This window comes from Heliconius melpomene, chromosome 18 (assembly GCF_056956725.1).
Source record: "Heliconius melpomene rosina isolate 202511_hmr_F chromosome 18, ASM5695672v1, whole genome shotgun sequence".
Lineage (NCBI taxonomy): Eukaryota > Metazoa > Arthropoda > Insecta > Lepidoptera > Nymphalidae > Heliconius > Heliconius melpomene.
This window is the reverse complement of record NC_140406.1, coordinates 14,630,820-14,650,344: the sequence shown is the minus strand read 5'-3', so window position 1 is coordinate 14,650,344 and position 19,525 is coordinate 14,630,820. Positions and strand designations below refer to the sequence as shown.

The 19,525-nt window shown below is 30.7% G+C and overlaps 2 protein-coding genes across 6 annotated transcripts in view; one reads left to right on the top strand and one right to left on the bottom strand.

Moving 5' to 3' along the window:
* The window catches only part of LOC146529673 (uncharacterized), a 57,782-nt gene extending 52,632 nt beyond the window's left edge, over window positions 1-5,150 (top strand). Inside the window, exons 22-27 of one of the 3 annotated variants that reach the window (XM_085201419.1) lie at window positions 564-685; window positions 1,569-1,723; window positions 2,061-2,217; window positions 2,497-2,605; window positions 2,973-3,015; window positions 3,364-5,150. In XM_085201419.1, coding sequence (XP_085057545.1) covers window positions 564-685; window positions 1,569-1,723; window positions 2,061-2,217; window positions 2,497-2,605; window positions 2,973-3,015 — 586 coding nt within the window. In that variant the 3' untranslated portion in view covers window positions 3,364-5,150. The remainder of the gene's footprint in view (window positions 1-563; window positions 686-1,568; window positions 1,724-2,060; window positions 2,218-2,496; window positions 2,606-2,972; window positions 3,016-3,363) is intronic. The other 2 variants (XM_085201420.1, XM_085201418.1) reach the window with 2 other exon arrangements.
* Window positions 5,151-6,581: 1,431 nt separating this feature from the next.
* LOC146529672 (uncharacterized) overlaps window positions 6,582-19,525 on the bottom strand; it is a 76,476-nt gene continuing 63,532 nt past the window's right edge. For 2 of the 3 annotated variants that reach the window (XM_085201379.1, XM_085201376.1), the window contains 16 exons: window positions 13,436-19,388; window positions 13,224-13,358; window positions 12,887-13,149; window positions 12,399-12,528; window positions 11,913-12,059; window positions 11,537-11,656; window positions 11,220-11,365; window positions 10,710-10,823; window positions 10,345-10,475; window positions 9,964-10,060; window positions 9,386-9,449; window positions 8,898-9,042; window positions 8,556-8,606; window positions 8,095-8,179; window positions 7,800-7,877; window positions 6,582-7,405 (listed from right to left, as the gene is read on the bottom strand). In XM_085201379.1, the coding sequence (XP_085057505.1) occupies window positions 7,373-7,405; window positions 7,800-7,877; window positions 8,095-8,179; window positions 8,556-8,606; window positions 8,898-9,042; window positions 9,386-9,449; window positions 9,964-10,060; window positions 10,345-10,475; window positions 10,710-10,823; window positions 11,220-11,365; window positions 11,537-11,656; window positions 11,913-12,059; window positions 12,399-12,528; window positions 12,887-13,149; window positions 13,224-13,358; window positions 13,436-19,388 (7,692 nt within the window). In that variant the 3' untranslated portion in view covers window positions 6,582-7,372. The remainder of the gene's footprint in view (window positions 7,406-7,799; window positions 7,878-8,094; window positions 8,180-8,555; window positions 8,607-8,897; window positions 9,043-9,385; window positions 9,450-9,963; window positions 10,061-10,344; window positions 10,476-10,709; window positions 10,824-11,219; window positions 11,366-11,536; window positions 11,657-11,912; window positions 12,060-12,398; window positions 12,529-12,886; window positions 13,150-13,223; window positions 13,359-13,435; window positions 19,389-19,525) is intronic. The other variant, XM_085201377.1, reaches the window with a different exon arrangement.

Below are 19,525 nucleotides of genomic sequence, written 5' to 3'. Positions count from 1 at the left end.
ATTACAGAATATCTTTTTACTTTTTGTTAAGAAAAAGATTTACGAAGTGGAGTGTAGTGTTGTGGTAGTGTATTGGCCAAACAGCGAAATAATTTTAAATACTCTAAACCTGAATCTGTGGTATTGAAACATATACTTACCGAAAGAAAGAAACTCCTTCTGAAACTTTACTGTTTCAGTGGTTATTTACGCAACTTTATAAAGGACACTGAGACGGTACTAAAATTAAATAAGAACACGTGTTTTGTGTTCTTATTTCCCCGGCCGTTTTTTAGACTGTACTCTTAATCTGTGTATAATAACATTTTATTTGTCGAGGCTAATAACACGTAAAATGTTAGTGTAAATTCATTTTTAACACTTAAATATTTATAAATTTTAATATTTTTTATTTTCTTCAGAATTAATAAATAGAACATTAAAAATCCACCAATTTTAAATCTTTGTTTATCAAAGGTTTTTGTAAATAAACATAATTGAAAATTATGTTTATTATATTATTTAGAGTTGTAATTTTAATATATTTGAAATAGTATATATTACATTTAGTTCATACTCTACAGGGCACGAGCAGATATGATGCTGGGCAGCACTGACAGTTTAGAGGCCACAAGTTCCAACGCGACTCGCGCAACCTACAATTATGAAATCGATACGCCTATGACGGGTAGTCTGACTTCAGGAGGTAAGCGTCATTTTTTTCTTCACAATATCTATTCTATATACATATATTATAGTGTACTATATAAAATATATAATGATGAAGCTTGATAGCTAGGCAGTATTTAATAAATTTACAGATTTTAAATTTTCTTCAAAAATCTGTAATTGTAATAGTAAATGACGACCTCAAATCTGGTAAAAATGTAAGCATTTCTAAATTATTGTAAGAACCTCCTAAATTGGCAATAATATCACCGCATGGGTCACCAAATTATTTTCTAAATTCTTATTAATTGTATAAAATGTAATTTAATTCTATGGATTGTAATACTTTGTAATAAAATGCTGAATGTTGTTTTTTATTTTAATTTTTAATGTCTGTTAAAACATGACATATTGATTATCAAAGAAGGTTAATAATAATGTAAGAAAATTTCTTGACTGCATATTATTATAATTTATTGCAAAAGTCCTCACTATACTGTTATTATATTTAAAATTATTATTTATTTAGCATGTAATGTACATGTAATGTTCATTAATGAACCCATTTAACGTTGCAGATGTATCCCCGCTTCTAGTATAATACCATAACTAATAAATGGAATAATGTGTTAAGTAGATAATTTGAAAAACTATTGAAATTACTCATATTGTTTGTTCATTTTTTTATTTTCTTTTTCTTTTTTCATGTTTTCTTAGTATTTTCGATATAACTAAATAATTAATACTTTAAAATTTATGCTCATAAAATAATTAAATAATATAACTAAAATAAAATAACGCATTACTCTCATTCCTCTATATAAAAAATAACAGTATAACATAAAACTATAACTAACATGTTATTCCATTAGCTTTTATGCTTTTTGCCGAGCTTGATACTAATCAGAAAGATAACATAGCGCGCCCTCCAGGGTCGAACACCATGGTATCCTCATTGGACACCTTAGACCCCGTGACGGCGGTACAAATGGAAAGTCTGGAACATCAGTCCACCAGCGAGCATTATTCCCAAGATTATGGTGTACAGGAACCTGATTCTGATACTGAAAGATTGGTAAGTAAATTACTTATTGCTTTTACCGCAACAAAATTGGCTGTAACGAGTAAGTCAATATGAAATGTTATTTATTTAAATTTACAATGTTCTTTATTTAATTGAATTTCTCTAAACACTTTGAAACTAATACTGCGGAACGCATTTCCGCTAATACGGATCGGGAAAAAGTTTTTTTATATTTTCTATTTTTGCCAAAAAGCTATGATTAAAACATAGTTTGTTTAAGTAATAATTTGACTTTTTCAAAATTTATCGAAATATTATATTATGTTATTATTAATATACTAAACTATTAGGAAATAATAGCAAAATTTGTATTTTCCACAAATTCTAGGAGCTAGACGGCCGCGTTCCACGAGCTAAGGAACGTACAATAATGTTTGATAGCACGGACACGCTCAGCGCTGTCAGTGGAGATGGCTCCGTGAGAGAGGCGACAGTGGAAGCACCCGCGCCTACATTCTATATTGGAGATACACCTATTCTTAAAGGTAAATTTTATATTTACACAGATTTTTCAATTGTCTAATTTAAAAAAAAAACAAGTTAAATAGGTAAAAGCTCCTCAAATTGTTACTTCTATTTATATAACAATAAAATAATGATGATAGTGCTGAAAAAAAAGAAGAAGAAAAGAAAAAAAAGAGTACTTATGATTGGGAATGATATTTATAGTTAATGCGAAATTCTCCTAAAATAATATCTTAAAGACAATGTCAAAGAGATTGCTTCTCCCCCATAGAGAAAACTAACTCAATAATTTATTTCAGGTGAAAAACGAGATGAAGAAGAAAAAGAACCCACTACGTTGTCAGGAAGTTGCCCAGCATCACTACCGCCGGCGACGCAGGCTTCGCCCCCGATACCAGCGCAACGAAGGTATAAACAAACTTTACTTATTGATTCAACTCTTGTCCCTTAAACCAAGGTTATAAATTCGCTAAATTCATATATTACTTATTGCTTCATTATCACTGTTATATTTTATTTATTAAATTTTTAAATATCATATGCTACTTTATTAAAATTAATAACTATATTATATGGTACGCGCGATATATTTTGTGTAAAACAATTGTTTATGTTTATTTATGTACATTGCTTTATAACGATTTATGAACATTTATAACGCTTTATGTTCATTTATAAGATTTCAAAATATTTTTTAGCTGTTTTTATTTTTTCTAATTTATCTATGATTACATAAAAAAATGTATCTACTAAAATGCAAATATTATCGTTGCAGCTGCTATTGTTTAAGTCACTCGCAAGAAAAACACGGCAAATAGGTACACTGTTTATATTGTATGGCTTTTGCGTTTATTTGCCTTATCATTAATATATTTAATTATCTCCCCTATCCTTTATTTAGCATATTGCTTCATCAACAGGTTATGTTAGATTATAAAGTTTTAAAAAATGTTAATTTTGTGATGCGTGGTTTTCTATTAATACAACTAATAGCATGGAAAGGGATTTTAGAGTGGATTTTTTTGGAAATTTTGTTTTTTTTTTTAATTTTATGTCCATTTTATTTAAAAAAAATAATTTGCTCGAAAATAAAAAAAACAAAATTTCTACATTTATTGATTTATAGGTATTACTATACTTATAACAACTTATTCTTTTTTTTTCAGATCCCTTTCAATGATTCCAAAACCAACACGATCGAGTTTAGATGAATCTAAGAAATAGATAATTTTTAAATCTTTTTTTTTCTTTTTAAATTCATATAACTATCGGCTTAGGCTTAGCGAATAAAGCACTGTTTGCTATTTCTAATTGATTGACGATAAAAATAAACAATACTAACTGAAACTTATCAAAATTACTAAATGATGAACTTGTTAATAGATTAATATTATTTTATCATTGACTAACATGTTTTTTGATAATTTACTAAATTGAAGTGTTTATAATCTGCCTTCTTAATAATAAAAAGAGGGTTGCATCATAAAAATAACTCTAGTAAGTTATGAAAAACTTAGATAATGATAAAACTAGGTTTAAGGCTCAAAGTGAATAAAACCTAAAATTAAAAAAAAATACTAACAATAATAATGAAGATATAGATGTTGACTACAAAATTGTTTTCAATTGGAGACAAGATCACGGATTTTCTACCCCAAATTAGACGAAAACGTGCTGATCACGCCTTTTAACCAGGAATTTGATAAAATTAGGCATACAAAACATATTTAGAGAATTTTGGATGTATTTTGGTACTAACTTTTGTACTGTGCCGTCGTTTATCGACATCGGTCCATCTTACTTGACCTATAAACCTCTATAGATAGCGCTTAGCTTCTTAGTCTTGGAAATATTCGCTTACTCAATGATGTTAACACTGTAGAAAATATCAACTATTTTATAAGTATAAGTGTAAGTAGAATCGTTTCTGATAATCATTTTGATAGTGTTTTAGAAGCTGAATTGGTAACGAAACTTAATGTCCTTAATGCTTTTAGGACGGTCCATGTATTGTGCAACGCAAAATTTTAAGACTTTTGATCGTTTCTATACGCCCCACCTGCGACCTTGACGTCCCTCCTCCTCTCCTCTTCTATAAAAATAATCACCTAAATTTTATTGAATAAAGTAAATTTAAAAAAATCCCCACTTAATAAAAATCATAAGAGAGTTTTTAACTCATAAAGTTTATGTAAAAAAAACATTTTTCATAGATTTCTCCCCCCTAAGCAACTCTTGAAAAATTGCATTGCCTAATATTTGAACGCAGCCTAAACTGAACTTCAACCTAGACTTTGTATGGACTTTGTAAATTGGTTTCGATTCATGCACAATTTCTGAAGTAATTTTATTAGATAGGTAGATACCAAATGTAATATAAGATATTATTTTAAATTTCACGATCAGTATTTTAATCTAGTCTATTTATTATTATTTTGTTATAATTTAATTAAAGGACGTATTGGTAGATAAAAATAAAAAAAAAATAAAAGTTTATTTTAAATAAAATACGTTGATCGTGATTCTAAATGATATCAGCGCTTGCTCACTTCCATTATTAAGTAATAAAATGTTCGTTAATATGTAAAGGAAGGATTTGGATATATCAGGATATGTTATAAATTCTTAAGGTTTGAGACTGAAGACGACGATAGACTTTTTAAGGGTGAACTACAGCTAATACAGCTCTATCACTGGCTTTTTGTAAAGCAGTTGTTTTTAGGTCAGCACCGTTGACTCCGCAAAGAGTCAAAGCTGGCAATAGTTAATTTGTATTAAGTATCGGTGTGCTTAACATTAATGTTAATTATAATTAATGCTAGTGTTGCTGTATTAAGTTTAATGACGATTAAGTTGCTACGATTGTTTCACGTTGTATTTGTAATATTGCTGAATATTCTATTGATAAACTAAATTATTGAATATTAAATAAAAATGCTATGTCTCATATTTAGCTTGGTGTTTTATTTTGAAAATTCCTTTTTTTCTTTTCCCTGTTGCCAGAAAAAAAAAAGTTTGTGTGACATATATTAATTTTTTGTAATTAAGAACAGGTTTTTAAATTAAAACTATTATGTGTTTTATGTATTTTCTCAAGTTTTTCAAATGTAGTCTAAATGTTAATAATTTTGGTATATTTGGTATTTTTAAATAACAATTTTTACTATTTTTAAAAGGGTTGGATTGATACCTAATTTTTTGCTATGATATCCAAATGGTAATAAATAATATTAATTAATATTTAAGATTTACATTTTACCTATAAACTAAATAAAAGATATGAAATTCCCGTCAACAATACGTAAATAGGTAGGGGAATTGTGCTCAAGATGGCATACTATGATAAGATGACACACTACCGATATTGATGAAACTATTAGCGCTAAGTGCGATCTTGTGACGTTTTAGAGAGTGTCTGTAGATGCAGCTAGTGCTTAAATACAGTATGGTTGAAAGTGAATGCAGATGGGCAAGTAATTCATGTTTTCGTTATTTTCAATTGCAACAAACTTTTCTTTCGCTTTTGCTTGATGGTGAAAAGACAAGTAAGATAAAGATTTTCAATTTGAACTAATTATAAATGTAAAATAGGATTATTATATGACACAACTAACGCTAAAAGCGCATCCTAACCTATAAACTTTTGTCACAACGGCTAAAATTAAATTCATATATCTATTGGGTAAGATGACATACAAAACGTGAGTATAAGATGGCATACTATCTTACCCTTATAAATAGAATCGATGTATTTTTTTGCTTTACCTACAAAATGCCTGGCAATTACAAATGAATATATATTGGTCACAAGAAGACATGGATAAGGCTGCTAGAGCAAGGGCATTCAATAGCCGCAAGTGACGAAGCCTATTTCCCTTTTGGAAAAGGAAGTGACTGATAACGGAATCCAACCTCATAGAATTTGCAACATGTATGAATCTGGCTTTAATACTGTTTAAAAGCCCCCCGGCAAAGAAGAAACTATTTATTTGTGAACTATGCTCGACAAATAATGATGGCGTTTTTATGCCACATACTAAGTATGTCATTTTACCCTGTAGATATGTCGTCTTACACTGGTCGACCTAAGTGCGATTTTTGTTTATTTTTATGATGTTTGAAAGATGATTGTTCTGAAACTAAAATAATTCCGTTGATTATTAAATATATAATAGTATACGCAATATTCTGTTCTCAGATGACTTTATTTATTTGAAATATTTGTCTTCAAACAAAAAGTATGTCATCTTAAGCACAATTCCCCTATGTTTATTCATAAAGTCACTAAAAATATAAACAATTTAAATAAATACTTTATCTTTTATGATATAAAATGTTTTATATAAAAAAAAACCATTCCAGCTGCAAAATAAAACAATATATGTAATAATAACATTTATTTATCAAAAATATAAATAATCACTACATATACTAAAAAAACTTAAATATTGACATAAATAATACAGTTATTTTAAAATAGCAATGTGTAATGAAATTGCATATATTATTCCTATGTGTATATTACAGCACAAACACGCGTTTCACGCTTTATCCCGCAAAACAGGAAGAACCAAAAGAGAGACTACACGTGACAAGTTGCGGAACTCAACGCCTTACATTGGCACATTTTTGAACATTTTTCAATAATAAATAAAATCAACGAAAATATTCAAACGAGAAATTTTTTATGTAAATAGTATTTTTATAAGTAAGCAATTTCTCATTCAAACTACTTTCATTGGATACTTATATCTAGTTAAACTTATAGATATTATGGCATTTTTTATTTTGTCTGAAAATACCTAGTTTGGTGGTTCCTAATTTTCTTGGCAGAAATTTTTTAATGAATTAACTTTGCACTATGTTTTTTTCATATTATAAAATATACTTGTAGAAGAAAAAATTAAGTATAACTAGTAGTATATTTTAGCTTTCAGTGTTTAAGTAAAATTTTTCTTCGCCAAATGAGAAATTATTTTATAAGCATTTTGCGTAAATAGCAAATAATAAATAATGACGTGACATTATTAAACTAAAAATAAATTAATTCAGCAAAACGTCACTTTTAAAAAATTTTGGTAACTTTTAAATAAATGCGTTTTTTAAAATCAAATATAGCCTCAGTGTTGTAACGTTTTGCTTCTAAAAACTATTCTTAAATTTCTTTGACAGTCTTTACAGGGAATCAAACTCGGAGACGTCACTGGTCTGAAAAACAAAATAGTATTGTTTGTTAAAATAGCCTTAAAATAAATAATTTATTTAATAAAATTGATTAATTACATTTAGATCGTCCGCCTAGACACTTCAGGAGTTTGTTAAAATTATTGAATGCTATTTAAGAAGAGTGATATTTTTTTATTAAATAGATAATAAGTAAGTTAATGCTATATATTAAATAAATATATTTCTAAAATATAAACCAATAAGTGTTTCGATAGAGTTAAGGGGAAATTAAAATATGATTTTGACGTTTGTTACAATTAAACTGTTTTTAACTTCATAGATAGGTATATATTATATTTAAAGTTTTACTATTTCAAAGTGAATATTAGTATATGTAAAGTATTACAAGTAGGTGATAAGCAGTGTGAATACCCACAAGGTCAGGTTTATAGAGGTGCACGTGGGGTAGAAGGAAAGTGGAGCCAAGATCGCGTTCAGCCATGGTGTTTGCTTCCTAGAGTGTTATTTACATACAAATATCAAGGTTATTGTTAATTAGTATACTAATTTCTTATGTTTAATTTTCATTACAATATTATTTCAGTGACATATACAGAAAACTATTTAAAAAAAAAACATGTATTTTCTTCATGCAACATTTTGTAATATTTTTTCAATATGCCTATTATTATACAAAAAAATAATTCAAACGTGCAATTTTTTTTTATTACCTGATGTGTCAGTCTTGTTGAAGAAGCTGCTCTGCCAGTACTGGCAGGTAGGGTGCCGCCTACTGACCGTGCTTCTGATAGAGTACTAAAATGTGGGAAATATATAACTATGGTTCTATAATTTTCCTAAAGAGACCACGTAGAAAATATACTGTTGGCTTACAGTGTAAACCTGCTAACTAAACTATCATAATATATTAGAAGGATTTCTGTACTATATAAAATAAAATAAAATTCGACTATATTTTTTTAAATTATAGAATAGTATTAAAATATACGAGTACATATACACTTATTAGCAGATTTACATTCTAAATCTTACTTGTAATCATTTTTACTTTATGATTGTCAATTTAAATCCAAATTACTTGTATCATCATCATCATCATGAGAATGATATAATTAAGTAAATAGCAGATTTAAATATAATTAATTCATATTATATAAAAAAAATCGCTCACAGTTCCCCAATACGCCGCTCTGCATCCGTCCACTCTGACATGTCCTCTTGACTGCAAACAAAATATGTTTTGTCATCACAGAAGCAAAAATATAATTATTAATTATTATTATTTTATTATTAATTTTATTAAATAATTATTATTTTAAGATCTATTTCATATTATATCATTTATATTTATGAGTCCGTCGTAACTGGGTCACATATGTGAAAGCGACGGTTGTAAATTCTATAACCATTATTTTTATTTATCCACTCTGAGATACTGGAAATGTTAGGACTATCTTAACACCAGCTTCCCTCTATCTACCCTTATGTGCTTGAATCTATTTTTTGTACAAACCTATATGTTTTCCTCAATGTATCAAAACGTGATGCATCTTCTAAGTCAGTCTTATTGACAGATGACGCGTCGTCTCTGTCTTCCTTTACGGAGTCATCGGGACGTACTGTTGTTGACACTTTAAAACCCGCTGACACTAGGGCACCTGAAAAATATATATTTTTTTTTAGCATAGATGTATTATTGCCATAAAATATTCTCATTTTTGAATGTCTAATGTAAAGATCCAGGAGTTATAAACCAATTTTTTATTTTTTTTTATTTTTAAACATTATCTGTTTATTTTTTAATTGTAAAGTTCTACTAGCTTAGTAGCTAGTACTGTAGCTTTTATTTTTTATATATTTACATTTTATAGCTTATTTAATAATTATCATGAGAGATAAAAAACGTTTTTTAAAAAAACTACATTAACATATACCTATATGTCACTATCATCACAAATTCATGAACAATATTTAAAAAGAAAGAATTAAAATTAGTTTTACCTTGTTTCCCAGAGCGTTCTTTATTTATACTATAAGAAGATTCCATGCTATGTTTTCTACGCATCTGCAGAGAAGAAAAAGAAAAATTAAAAATATATGTGAATCATCATTATCATTTTTAATCGACAGTCTTTAAATGTCTGCTTTTTTATTGATAAAGAGAAATAAAAAATAACTTATTCTTTTGAATGGAAATCGAATCCACAACAATCAGACGCGGACATGGTGTTTTCAGTAAGATGCTACTGCGCTTCAATGTAATTTCCTTTAATCATATTTTGGATATAATTGCTAGATTTTTCTTTTTTGCTCCACGCTACCCCAGAAAAAGGAGGGAAACCGGGAGTCTAGTGTTAAGAAACTCCGTCCCCATTAGACACTTCCGTTTCCCACTTTTCTCCAACTTTTGAAGGCATTGCGCGTTGAGTTGCGTTGTGTTGTTGGGTGTTGTTACCAGAGCGAGGAAAATAAATATTCAATTACTTCGAGTGGGAATCGAACCTACAAAATGCCGCATTTACAGTCGCACAGACAGAGTTAAGTGAATTTAATGAAAGTAATTTGTAAACACAACTCACTTCTTCAGCAGGATTTGTGACTCCTGACTCTAAATAGCTGATAAGTTTTGCTTCACTGCAAACTTCTGTGCTTTTTTTTCTTGATAAGTTGTCCCGACTGAAATAAAATATATTAATCAATTTATTTTCATTATTTTTGCACACACTTGTTTTTGAGTTCTGCATTTTGAGAGGTTAGCTTGAGATTCTATTATATTTACTCTTTTCTTCAGTACAATCAGGATATAGCAACACCAATCTAATAACCTTGATTAACATGATGAAGACGTGAAGAAATATCAAAAACTCGAACTTGACTTTTCTATTTCACCTACGGGAATTGATTTATTGAAAATTAAACAATTTATCATAAATTAAAAATCTACTAAATATCGTACATACCTATCAGAATGTAAAGGGTGCAGACGGGCGCGTGGTATCATGAGCGCGGGCGCGGGTGGCGGCGGCGGCGCATGCGCAGGCGGGTCCGATATCACTGTTATTTTCTTACTGCAGGATGACCGTGATCGTGTCTGAGATAGAAAAATATATATAAGGGTAAATCATCATCATCATCAACAACATTTTAATGTTAACATACGAAATAAGATATTTTATATAAAAAAAATTGTTTGAAAATGCAATCTGCAATCTGTCTACATTTTGATAAGTTATTTTAAAGGAAGATTTACGGTTTTGTTTCCTATTATAAGCATCAATTCTGTTTACAGGGATATCATGTCATCCTTATGTTAGAAATTACTTACTTTGGCCGGTATATAAGGTAGAGATGCATTCTGAACACTACTAGTTTCAGCGGTTTCCATTCTTTCAGCTATCAGCGCGCGTCTGTCTGCTCTTTGCTTTGAAGGCATATTAGCCTGAAATTATGCAATTATTATGTGATATTATAAAATTTGTGTATATCTAATTTTAAATGAAAATCTATACATACTAAGTGATATGAACCATTAAGGATTTTTTTAATGTAATATATTTAAAAGTAATATTACACATTACTTTTTAAAATATATTAGAAACAATAGTTAAGTAATAATTATATTAAAAGTAATATTATTTCTTATTTTAAAAGTATTATTATATTAATATTATCAATGAACAATTTTTAATTTTGATTTTGATTATTTTTTTTTATAATAAAATGTAGTAAAAAAATAAATAATACTAGAAAACAAATTTCTGATTTTTTAAAATACTTACCTGACCTTTAAAAAAATCAAGTGAAAAATGTATTAAAAATATGTATTTTTAAATACCTGATGTATACTAGGTATGCCTTGCATACAACCTATTACGAAAGTTTGTGTCGTAGGATTTTTCGGACTGCAGCATCTCTTCGAAGCCCAAATAGTGACCGCTAATATTATAACAGCCCCAACTACCGTCACTGTTATAAGCACCGCTGGAAAAATATAAATTTAAGTTTAAGTTTATAAATAAATGATGAAAGAAATCTATTAGATTTAATAAGGATTAGCATGGTTATGCACCGGGAACCTAATAAAATAAGTAAATTTTATTAAGCTAACATAAAAACAAATATTACTAGTGCGAAACAAGACATTACAAATACCTTTTAGATTGACCTGGCACGTCCGACCGGCGTACCACTTGAAACATTCACAGATCATAGTACTTTCTCTTTCGAAGCAAGTGCCGTGGTAGTTGCAACCTCCGCATCCTACTGTGTCAGCTGAAATAAAAAATTGATTATGTATGTATGTATAAATAAATATAAATATAAATAAAATTTATTTATATATTAATAATAAAAGGACATTAAACTACCCACACCAGTTGTTTAATGTGATTTTACGAATACAGAACTCCGTAAAATTAAAATATTATTTATAAAGATCCGTAGACTTTGGCGCTCTGCTCCTCTGGGTAGCGGTGCCCCTAAAGAAAGGAAATTTTACAGTATGTAAAATAAAAAAAAATGTACTTACACGAACAAATTCTGCCGGGATACAAAGTATTAACGCTAAGATCAGCAAAGCCTTCTAAGCAACTACAAGTATAAGTGCCGCGAAGATTGAAACACATCGCATGTTCTGAACAGTCATGGAATTGTCTGCTGGTACATTCGTCGAAATCTAAAAAACATAAGAGTAAATTTTACACTGTATGCGGCACAGCAAGGTAAGTAGAGAAAACCCGAAAAACTGATCTTAAGACACACACCTTTCCCATTAAGACTCCGTTCTCCGTCTTTCCGGTGAATTCTCAAGGCATTTAGTGGCCGAACTCAACACCACACCATTGCCTCGATACCAGAGAATGGAAATGAAAATATTAAATATTTCACTCCTCCGATTGGATATTTGCAACTACTCCTACTACTACCTCCCATACCAAAAATATTACAGACTTCACTATTACTATGCGAAGTGTTTATATGTGTTTTACTCAAGTATTATGCAAGATTGACGTACCGCTGACATTTAGTCTATCCATTAATCCTTCTGCTGCATGAACTTCCGTTCCTCCAAGACTGTAATTATTGTTTCGCAAATATTTCTCGATAACTTCTTTAAGCCTACTTTCATGTGCATTGTCGGACAACTGAAAGTTTAAAATATTGGAATATATTGTAAATTATTATAATATACCTACTCGTATTGTATTACGAATGATTCCCAAAGAATACAAATATAATACGATGCAATTAGATTAGCTTGTCTTTTTTACCTTCAAACTCTATTCTTAGCGGGGTAGTTAGAGAGAACGGAGTGACAAACGCTACGATAGTATGATGCGGAGATCGAAGCTACTAATTAGTTTCTCAAGTGATTATAATCAATATATACTTATTATTATTCTTTATCTAACAAATTACCCGTTATGTAAAAAAAATTGATTGAAGTCCCTAGGGTTGATGGATTTAAAAATAAAGAATTAGAAAGAAAATATTTATATGTACCTGTACATAAAAGTCATTAATGACTCCCGTATATGGTTCACCTCGTGGTGGGTTTATTTCAATGGGATAGAATCCACTTATATGCACTCCATGATATACATCTCGCAAATCTGACTGCATTATCATTCTGTTAATTCCTTCGTGAGTTGCAACAGCTAAGCTATGATATTCTTTAGTGGAATTATTGGAAAGGCTCCAGTGGAATTTAAGACGCTCTTTACCTTGAGATCCAAGAGCCAACCTAACGGAATATGTATAAGTAGCTGAAATAAATGATAAATAAAACTATTAGATCAACTTATGTTAAAATAATTGATTAACGGTTATAAAATCTTACGTTTGCAGGGTCTGTCTGGGAACATTCTAGCGAAACCAGGTCTGCAGACACATTTCATTACACCGTCGATCCTTTGACATCTTTCGTTTCTAGAAGCTTTACAATCTGGTTGACATTCCTTTCCATATCCTGCTCCTATAATCGTTCACATAAAAATATACATATGATTAGATTATAAAAAAATACAAACCCAAGTTATCTATAATACTTGCCGATAGGATGTCCCACATTAGTTGTCTCCGAGTATGGTGTCCCGGCTAATAATATTTCCCCGAATAAAACTTGTGATACCCCATTACTGTTTACTTGTTCATTGCGCGTAATACCATCGTAATCGCCTGTATCTATATCTGTGACAGGTGGAGACTTACCACCATTTTGCGATTTATTCATCACTACAAAGAAAGTATCGTTATCTTTTTCTTCATTTACGTCAATTTTTTGAATATTCTCAGTAGCATTGCTTTCTTCATCTCTTATTATAAAATTATCACGCTCTTTAGAAGACATACTGATGTCATCAAGGGCAATTTTTGTTATAGAAGTTGAACTTAAAACTGGGGTTGCTTCTACTTGAGGAATTGGGACATGCTTAGTAACAGTTTCTACAATCGTTGTTGGTTGTACTTGAGTATATACTTCCGTAACCACATCAACTATTGTTGACGTATGGATATTTGTAAGAACAAGAGTTTCAGTAATGGCACCTTCTGATTGACTTACTAAACTTGTTTCTGTGTGCGTTACTGTCAACGTGTGGGTTAAGTTTACGTAGCCAATGCTCGAAATGATTTGCGGTGGTTCTGATAGAGTTTTAGTAAGCGTAATGATTGTTGTTTTAAATTCTGTCTTAGTAGGTATTATCTCGTCCGAAATTTTGATTTCATTGCCGCTGTAATGAGTTTTATGGATATTTGACTTATCATTAATATCTTGACTAATAGTCAGAGTAGATGTAATTGTTCTTTCAATAACAGAAGGTAACACCGGTAGTAGAATAGATGTTTGATTTTCATTTAGAACTTCAGTCGGTCTAATATAATCTTCTTCCAATGATGATTCTGAACTTTCAATTATGCTTGTCGGTATAAAACTTAAAGGCCTAGAAGGTACCGGCCGAATATTTTTTTTGATTGAAGTTATTCTAGTAGGTTGAGTTATTTCAGAACGAGACAACGTTCTTGTAGGCTTAACAATTGGTATAATCTTAGAAGGTGGCTTGAACCTATTCGTAACTGTTTTTTTATCATCACTACGTATTGGATATGGTTTACGAGTTCGAATTTTACTTCCGATTGTTACTTTCAATCTCTCTTTAATAACATTGTTCTGACTAGTCTCTGAAGATATATTTTCCCTTTCTATTGATTCGGCTTCTGCAACTGAAGTATTACCTAATTCTTTATCTATTGAGAGCCTGGTTTTGTTAAAATGTGTTGACACCGTTAATGTTTTTTGAGTGATAGGTTTTTCGTAACTAACATTCATTACTTCACTCGACGTTTCATATTCGTTAGAGTTATATATATTTTCAGACGAATTTTCTAATATAATGTCAGAATCTAATGTTTCAGATGGTATCTTAGCATCTGGGAAATAGATTGATGATGGTAAATCGTAAGCATTTGTTGGGAATTCTATGTTAGATGACACTAACCAGCTTGTAGAAACTGGAGTGGGGAAAATAACATTTGTAGTCGGTGAAGCATTTGAAATTTGCATGGACATATTATCTATTGATGCTATAACAGATGGAATATCTCTCGGAGGAGGTAACAAATTCGAAGAGGGTTGATCACGATTTATATAAGGTCTTTTTATTTTATTTACTATGTCAAACGTTGGCCTGTATGTTGAAACATCATCTTTACTAATTGGTTTTCGGGGCGGTCGTTGTGTAGTTTGCTTAGACTGTAAAGTTCTTGGAGGCAATGTTCTGTAAGGCGGTGATGTTCTAATGGGTAGAATGGGTCTGGAAGTTGCAGGCACTCTCGATGTATATTTTGGAGGTGACGTTCTTGGAGGAGGTGGACTCATTCCCATTATTTCTTGCATAGTTGTTAATTTGAATTTGTAATTATCATCTATAATGGGAGGAGGTGGTGACAAGTCTATTATTTCACTAGACGAAATATTTAATTCTATGTCATCTTTTATTGTAAATACAGGCATGGTGGTTCTTTCATTCACTTCTATAAGCAAAGGTTTTTTATCTTGAATATGGACTGTTGATGTAATAATATTAGATCCGTTTCCAAATTTAGTGCTATTTTTAAAGTTAGAGCTAAATGGTTTTTGATGTTTATTGTAGCTAAGTTCCGTATCTTTTAACTCTGAAGGTCTTCTTGTAGTAATAGGGCGACTGGTAGATGAAGTGTATATTTCTTCGCCAATATTTAGATCCATATTATCTTCATACGATATGTTAGTATAATTTTCCATTAACTGATTTATTTGCCAGTGTGGTTGTTGCAGTTGATGATCCAAAGGCAGATTCGATAGATTTGGAGTAAAGGGCCTTGGTTTTGTATAAATATTCTGCTCATAAATAGGCTTAATATTATTAGAATAAAAAGAAGTTCTATTTGGAGTAGCAAATGGTTTTTCTGTTTGGCCTCCAGAACTATACTTCACTAGCTGAACATCTTGATTTTTCTTATACATATTAGCAGTAATATTAGGAAAAGAATTTTTACTTATATTTTGTATTTTTATAGATGACGTGATGATTGGAACTTTCATTGATTCTGAACTTACTTCACTATCAAATTCAGTATCTTCAGATCCATCTTCGCCGTCGAAAATTTCATCAGCTGTTTCGTAAATTGTTTTAGTTGGCAACAAATAACTAGAATTAATTGAAGTTTTCTCATAGCTGGTCGCTTTCGTTGGTATATCATAAACTTTTTGACCATTATTTAAAATTGATGGAATATAGTTTTGTTTTACATTGATAGATGATATATCTGAGTTTTGAATTTCACTTCCCTTTGAAAATGGCTTACCCACATTGAAATTATTTATCGGTCGCTTATTATTTTGATCCCAAAATTCTGTTGGAGGTTTACCTACAGTTGCCATTTTTTCACCGAATTTCGGTAAATTATAACTATTTGTATCATATTTAAGTGGTATTATCTTACGAGTCGTAACTTCGACTTTAATATTTTTCAAATTTTCTTCGTTAAGAACACTAGCATACCAACCATGAGAGTTAGTTGAAATGTTTGGAAGAAACTGGGATGGCCGTTCGTCTACTTTAGGTTTAATAATGTTAGGAATGCTGAATGGATATGATGGCTTTAAATTCTGGTGTTTGTCGAAATCTTCATTGATTATAGGGAAATTGGCATGACTGTTTAGAATTGGTGGATGGATGTCGTTTTTGTTTGCCAATTTATTTGTAATAATATTTTTTTGATTATGGTCCACCTGATTCGTAAATATACTTGTTGCATTGGAACTTACATCCGATATTTTATGTTCATAACTGTCAATGTATGAATGTGACAAGTGTCCTTCGTTATCATGTATAAGTGAGGGATGTCTTTTACCATGCAATGCCACACTTTCATATTTTGTAGGATCATCCTCTACCCTAATCGCAAAATTTGTACCTATAGGAATGTCTGCATTTATCTGCCCATTAAGTGAAGTAGTTGTGATCGGTACTGATATACTCGAACCAACAATGTGTCCTGTAGCACTATCACTAGCTACATTAGTAGCCGTATTTAATGTAACCGTATAGGTATGTTCACGGTTATTTATTGGAAGGTTTGATTTATTTTCTGTTTTAGAAGATACTAGTGTATTACTTGTTTTCTTTAATTGATTACTTGGATTTAAAGGTAAATTAGAATGGGACCCTTCAATGATTGTTGGTGGTGGCATGTTAATTGTATATGTTGGTGTTGGATAATTATTTGGCATCTGGGATGCAAAATATATTTCCGATGTTACTTTCGGAGGCAGCTGGTTCGGTACAGGATGTTGAATATTTATAAATACATTACTGTCTACTGCCGGTTTGGTATGGGCAATTGGTTGTTGGTGATATTTATTCTTATTATGTGGAGAACTTGGTTTAAATTGTAGTTGAGGTGGCAGCGGTGGAACTGCTAGATAGTTTTCGTATTCCTTATCAATATTTCCTTTTCCTTCTTTAAGGTTACTGCTTACCTTTTTCTCTCGTAAATGTTTTTCTAATTCTTTGTAAATTTCAGGATTGTAGGCAGTAATTTGTGGACCTACCCGAACATATGTTTCTTGATTACTTGTAGGTGGAGGTATTTTCGTAAAATCTGCTGGATGCTTATTGTCATTCCATTTTACTTTACCGCCATTATTTCCATTGGATTCTTTATAAGAAAAGGGACTTTTGGTTTGGCTAGTAGTACTAACTGTTGATTGCACCAAAAATTGATTTTTATTTGGAACCACATTGTGAACATTCGTCATTTGTGGTGCATCTATATTAAAACTACCAAAATAACCAGGTTCCGGATATGGTAAAGGATCATCTACGTAATCTCCGGTTTTGTGTGGTTCAGAAGAACCAGCAAATACCAGTGCTGTGGAACTACCATGTGGAATCAATACATTGGCTACTCTAGATGGTTGTATGTCAACTAAAAGTGGCTTATTAAAAGTATCAGAATATTCACCATCTGTGGTTATTTTAGTGTTAACAATTTCTGATGAACTTGGGCTATTGTCGGGAATATCTTGATCTTCATGTCTGTAAATTAATTGAGGTTCTTTCAGAACTGGCAATTTAGATAATGGTGGTATGTAATCGAAGAATGCTGGTCTACCATGATTTACTAATTTAGGTGTGTTAGCTTTTATAAACCCAGACTGCGTATTATATTCGTGTTTAGCATTTGTATTAGGTGGCAGCCGAGAAGATCCTGGATGTTGATTGAAGTTGTCAGTATGAGTGTAACTTCCTTGTGGTCTTACATTTTTATTCAACTTAGGTTTACTTTTAGGCATCTCTGGTGGCCGTAAGTCAAATGAATCATCAACTATAGGTTTATCATTCAGAGGTTTTTCCTTAGTTATATAAAGTTCATTATTGGCAACGACATTATCTATAAGTGGCGGATGAACGTTATTTTGTAATTTTATTCCACTAGCGACTAAAGTTAATGGTCCTCCTACAGCTGGTTTTCCAACAATAACATCAGAATTAGCAGTAATTATTTCCCCTGGACTTATAGGTATGCCACCATTTACTAGTGGACTTTCGTGAACTATCTTTGGTCTGATAAGATGAGATATGGGGTTCTTATGTTCAGCTGCCCAAGCAAAATTTTGATGTAAAGTTACGTTTGTAAGACCAATTTGAGATTCAGAGGCTTCCATTTCATCTACAGGTATGTATATTGGAAAACTACCTACTTTAGACTCAATATCATTATCAACTCTTTTATTTGCATTATAGGACGTTACTTTAGTTGAGGGATTAATGGTACTTGATGAAGGTGAAGTTTTATTTATTTCTTGGCGTTTCATAAATCCACCTGTCATTTTTTCGATAACTGGAGCTAGTTGCGAAAGTCCTTTTATTCCCAATGAACCTAATTTTATTAGTTCAGCAACAACAAATTTATTTTTGTTTATTTTTTGTGGTTTATCTGGCTTTATTTTTTCCGACGTCTTGTTTGTTGGAGTTTTGTTGATTTTTGCAGGAAGCGGTGCTTGTTCATTTGTAAGTAGATCGCTATTTTCTACAGAATTTGAATCTTTCTCATCAGAGAAATCATTTACCTGTGTATATTTTTCTACAATTCTATCCGTAGGTGGTGGAGCTTGAGAGCTACTTTCATATTCATAAGGATGATATAGTGTAGACTCGATGACATTTTTATGAGTTGTCTTTGTATTTGTTCCACTGAATTTGGTACTTTTTGAATTATACTTTTCAGAACTTAAAATAGAAGATTGTTTGTTATTCGTATATTTCGTTTTCAACATTTCCGTTCGTGTATGACTGCAAGAACAAGAAGTAGTACAAGAGGCGTGATTAATTTCTGATGGTTGTATAATATCGAAATTTTCTTGTTCATTATCAATTCTTTTATCAATTTTTGGAATGTTGTTCAAAAATATATTTGAAGCCACTGAAGGTTGTATGGTTTTTACTTCCATATACTTTGTCTGAAAATAAAATAATTCTTACTTAGGTTATTGAAACTAAATTAAATATAATTTTTAATGGCTTAAATATATATGTGTACATCGGGTAAATTATTAATTGAGATATTAATTAATACTAATGTTAAAAATCTGAAGTC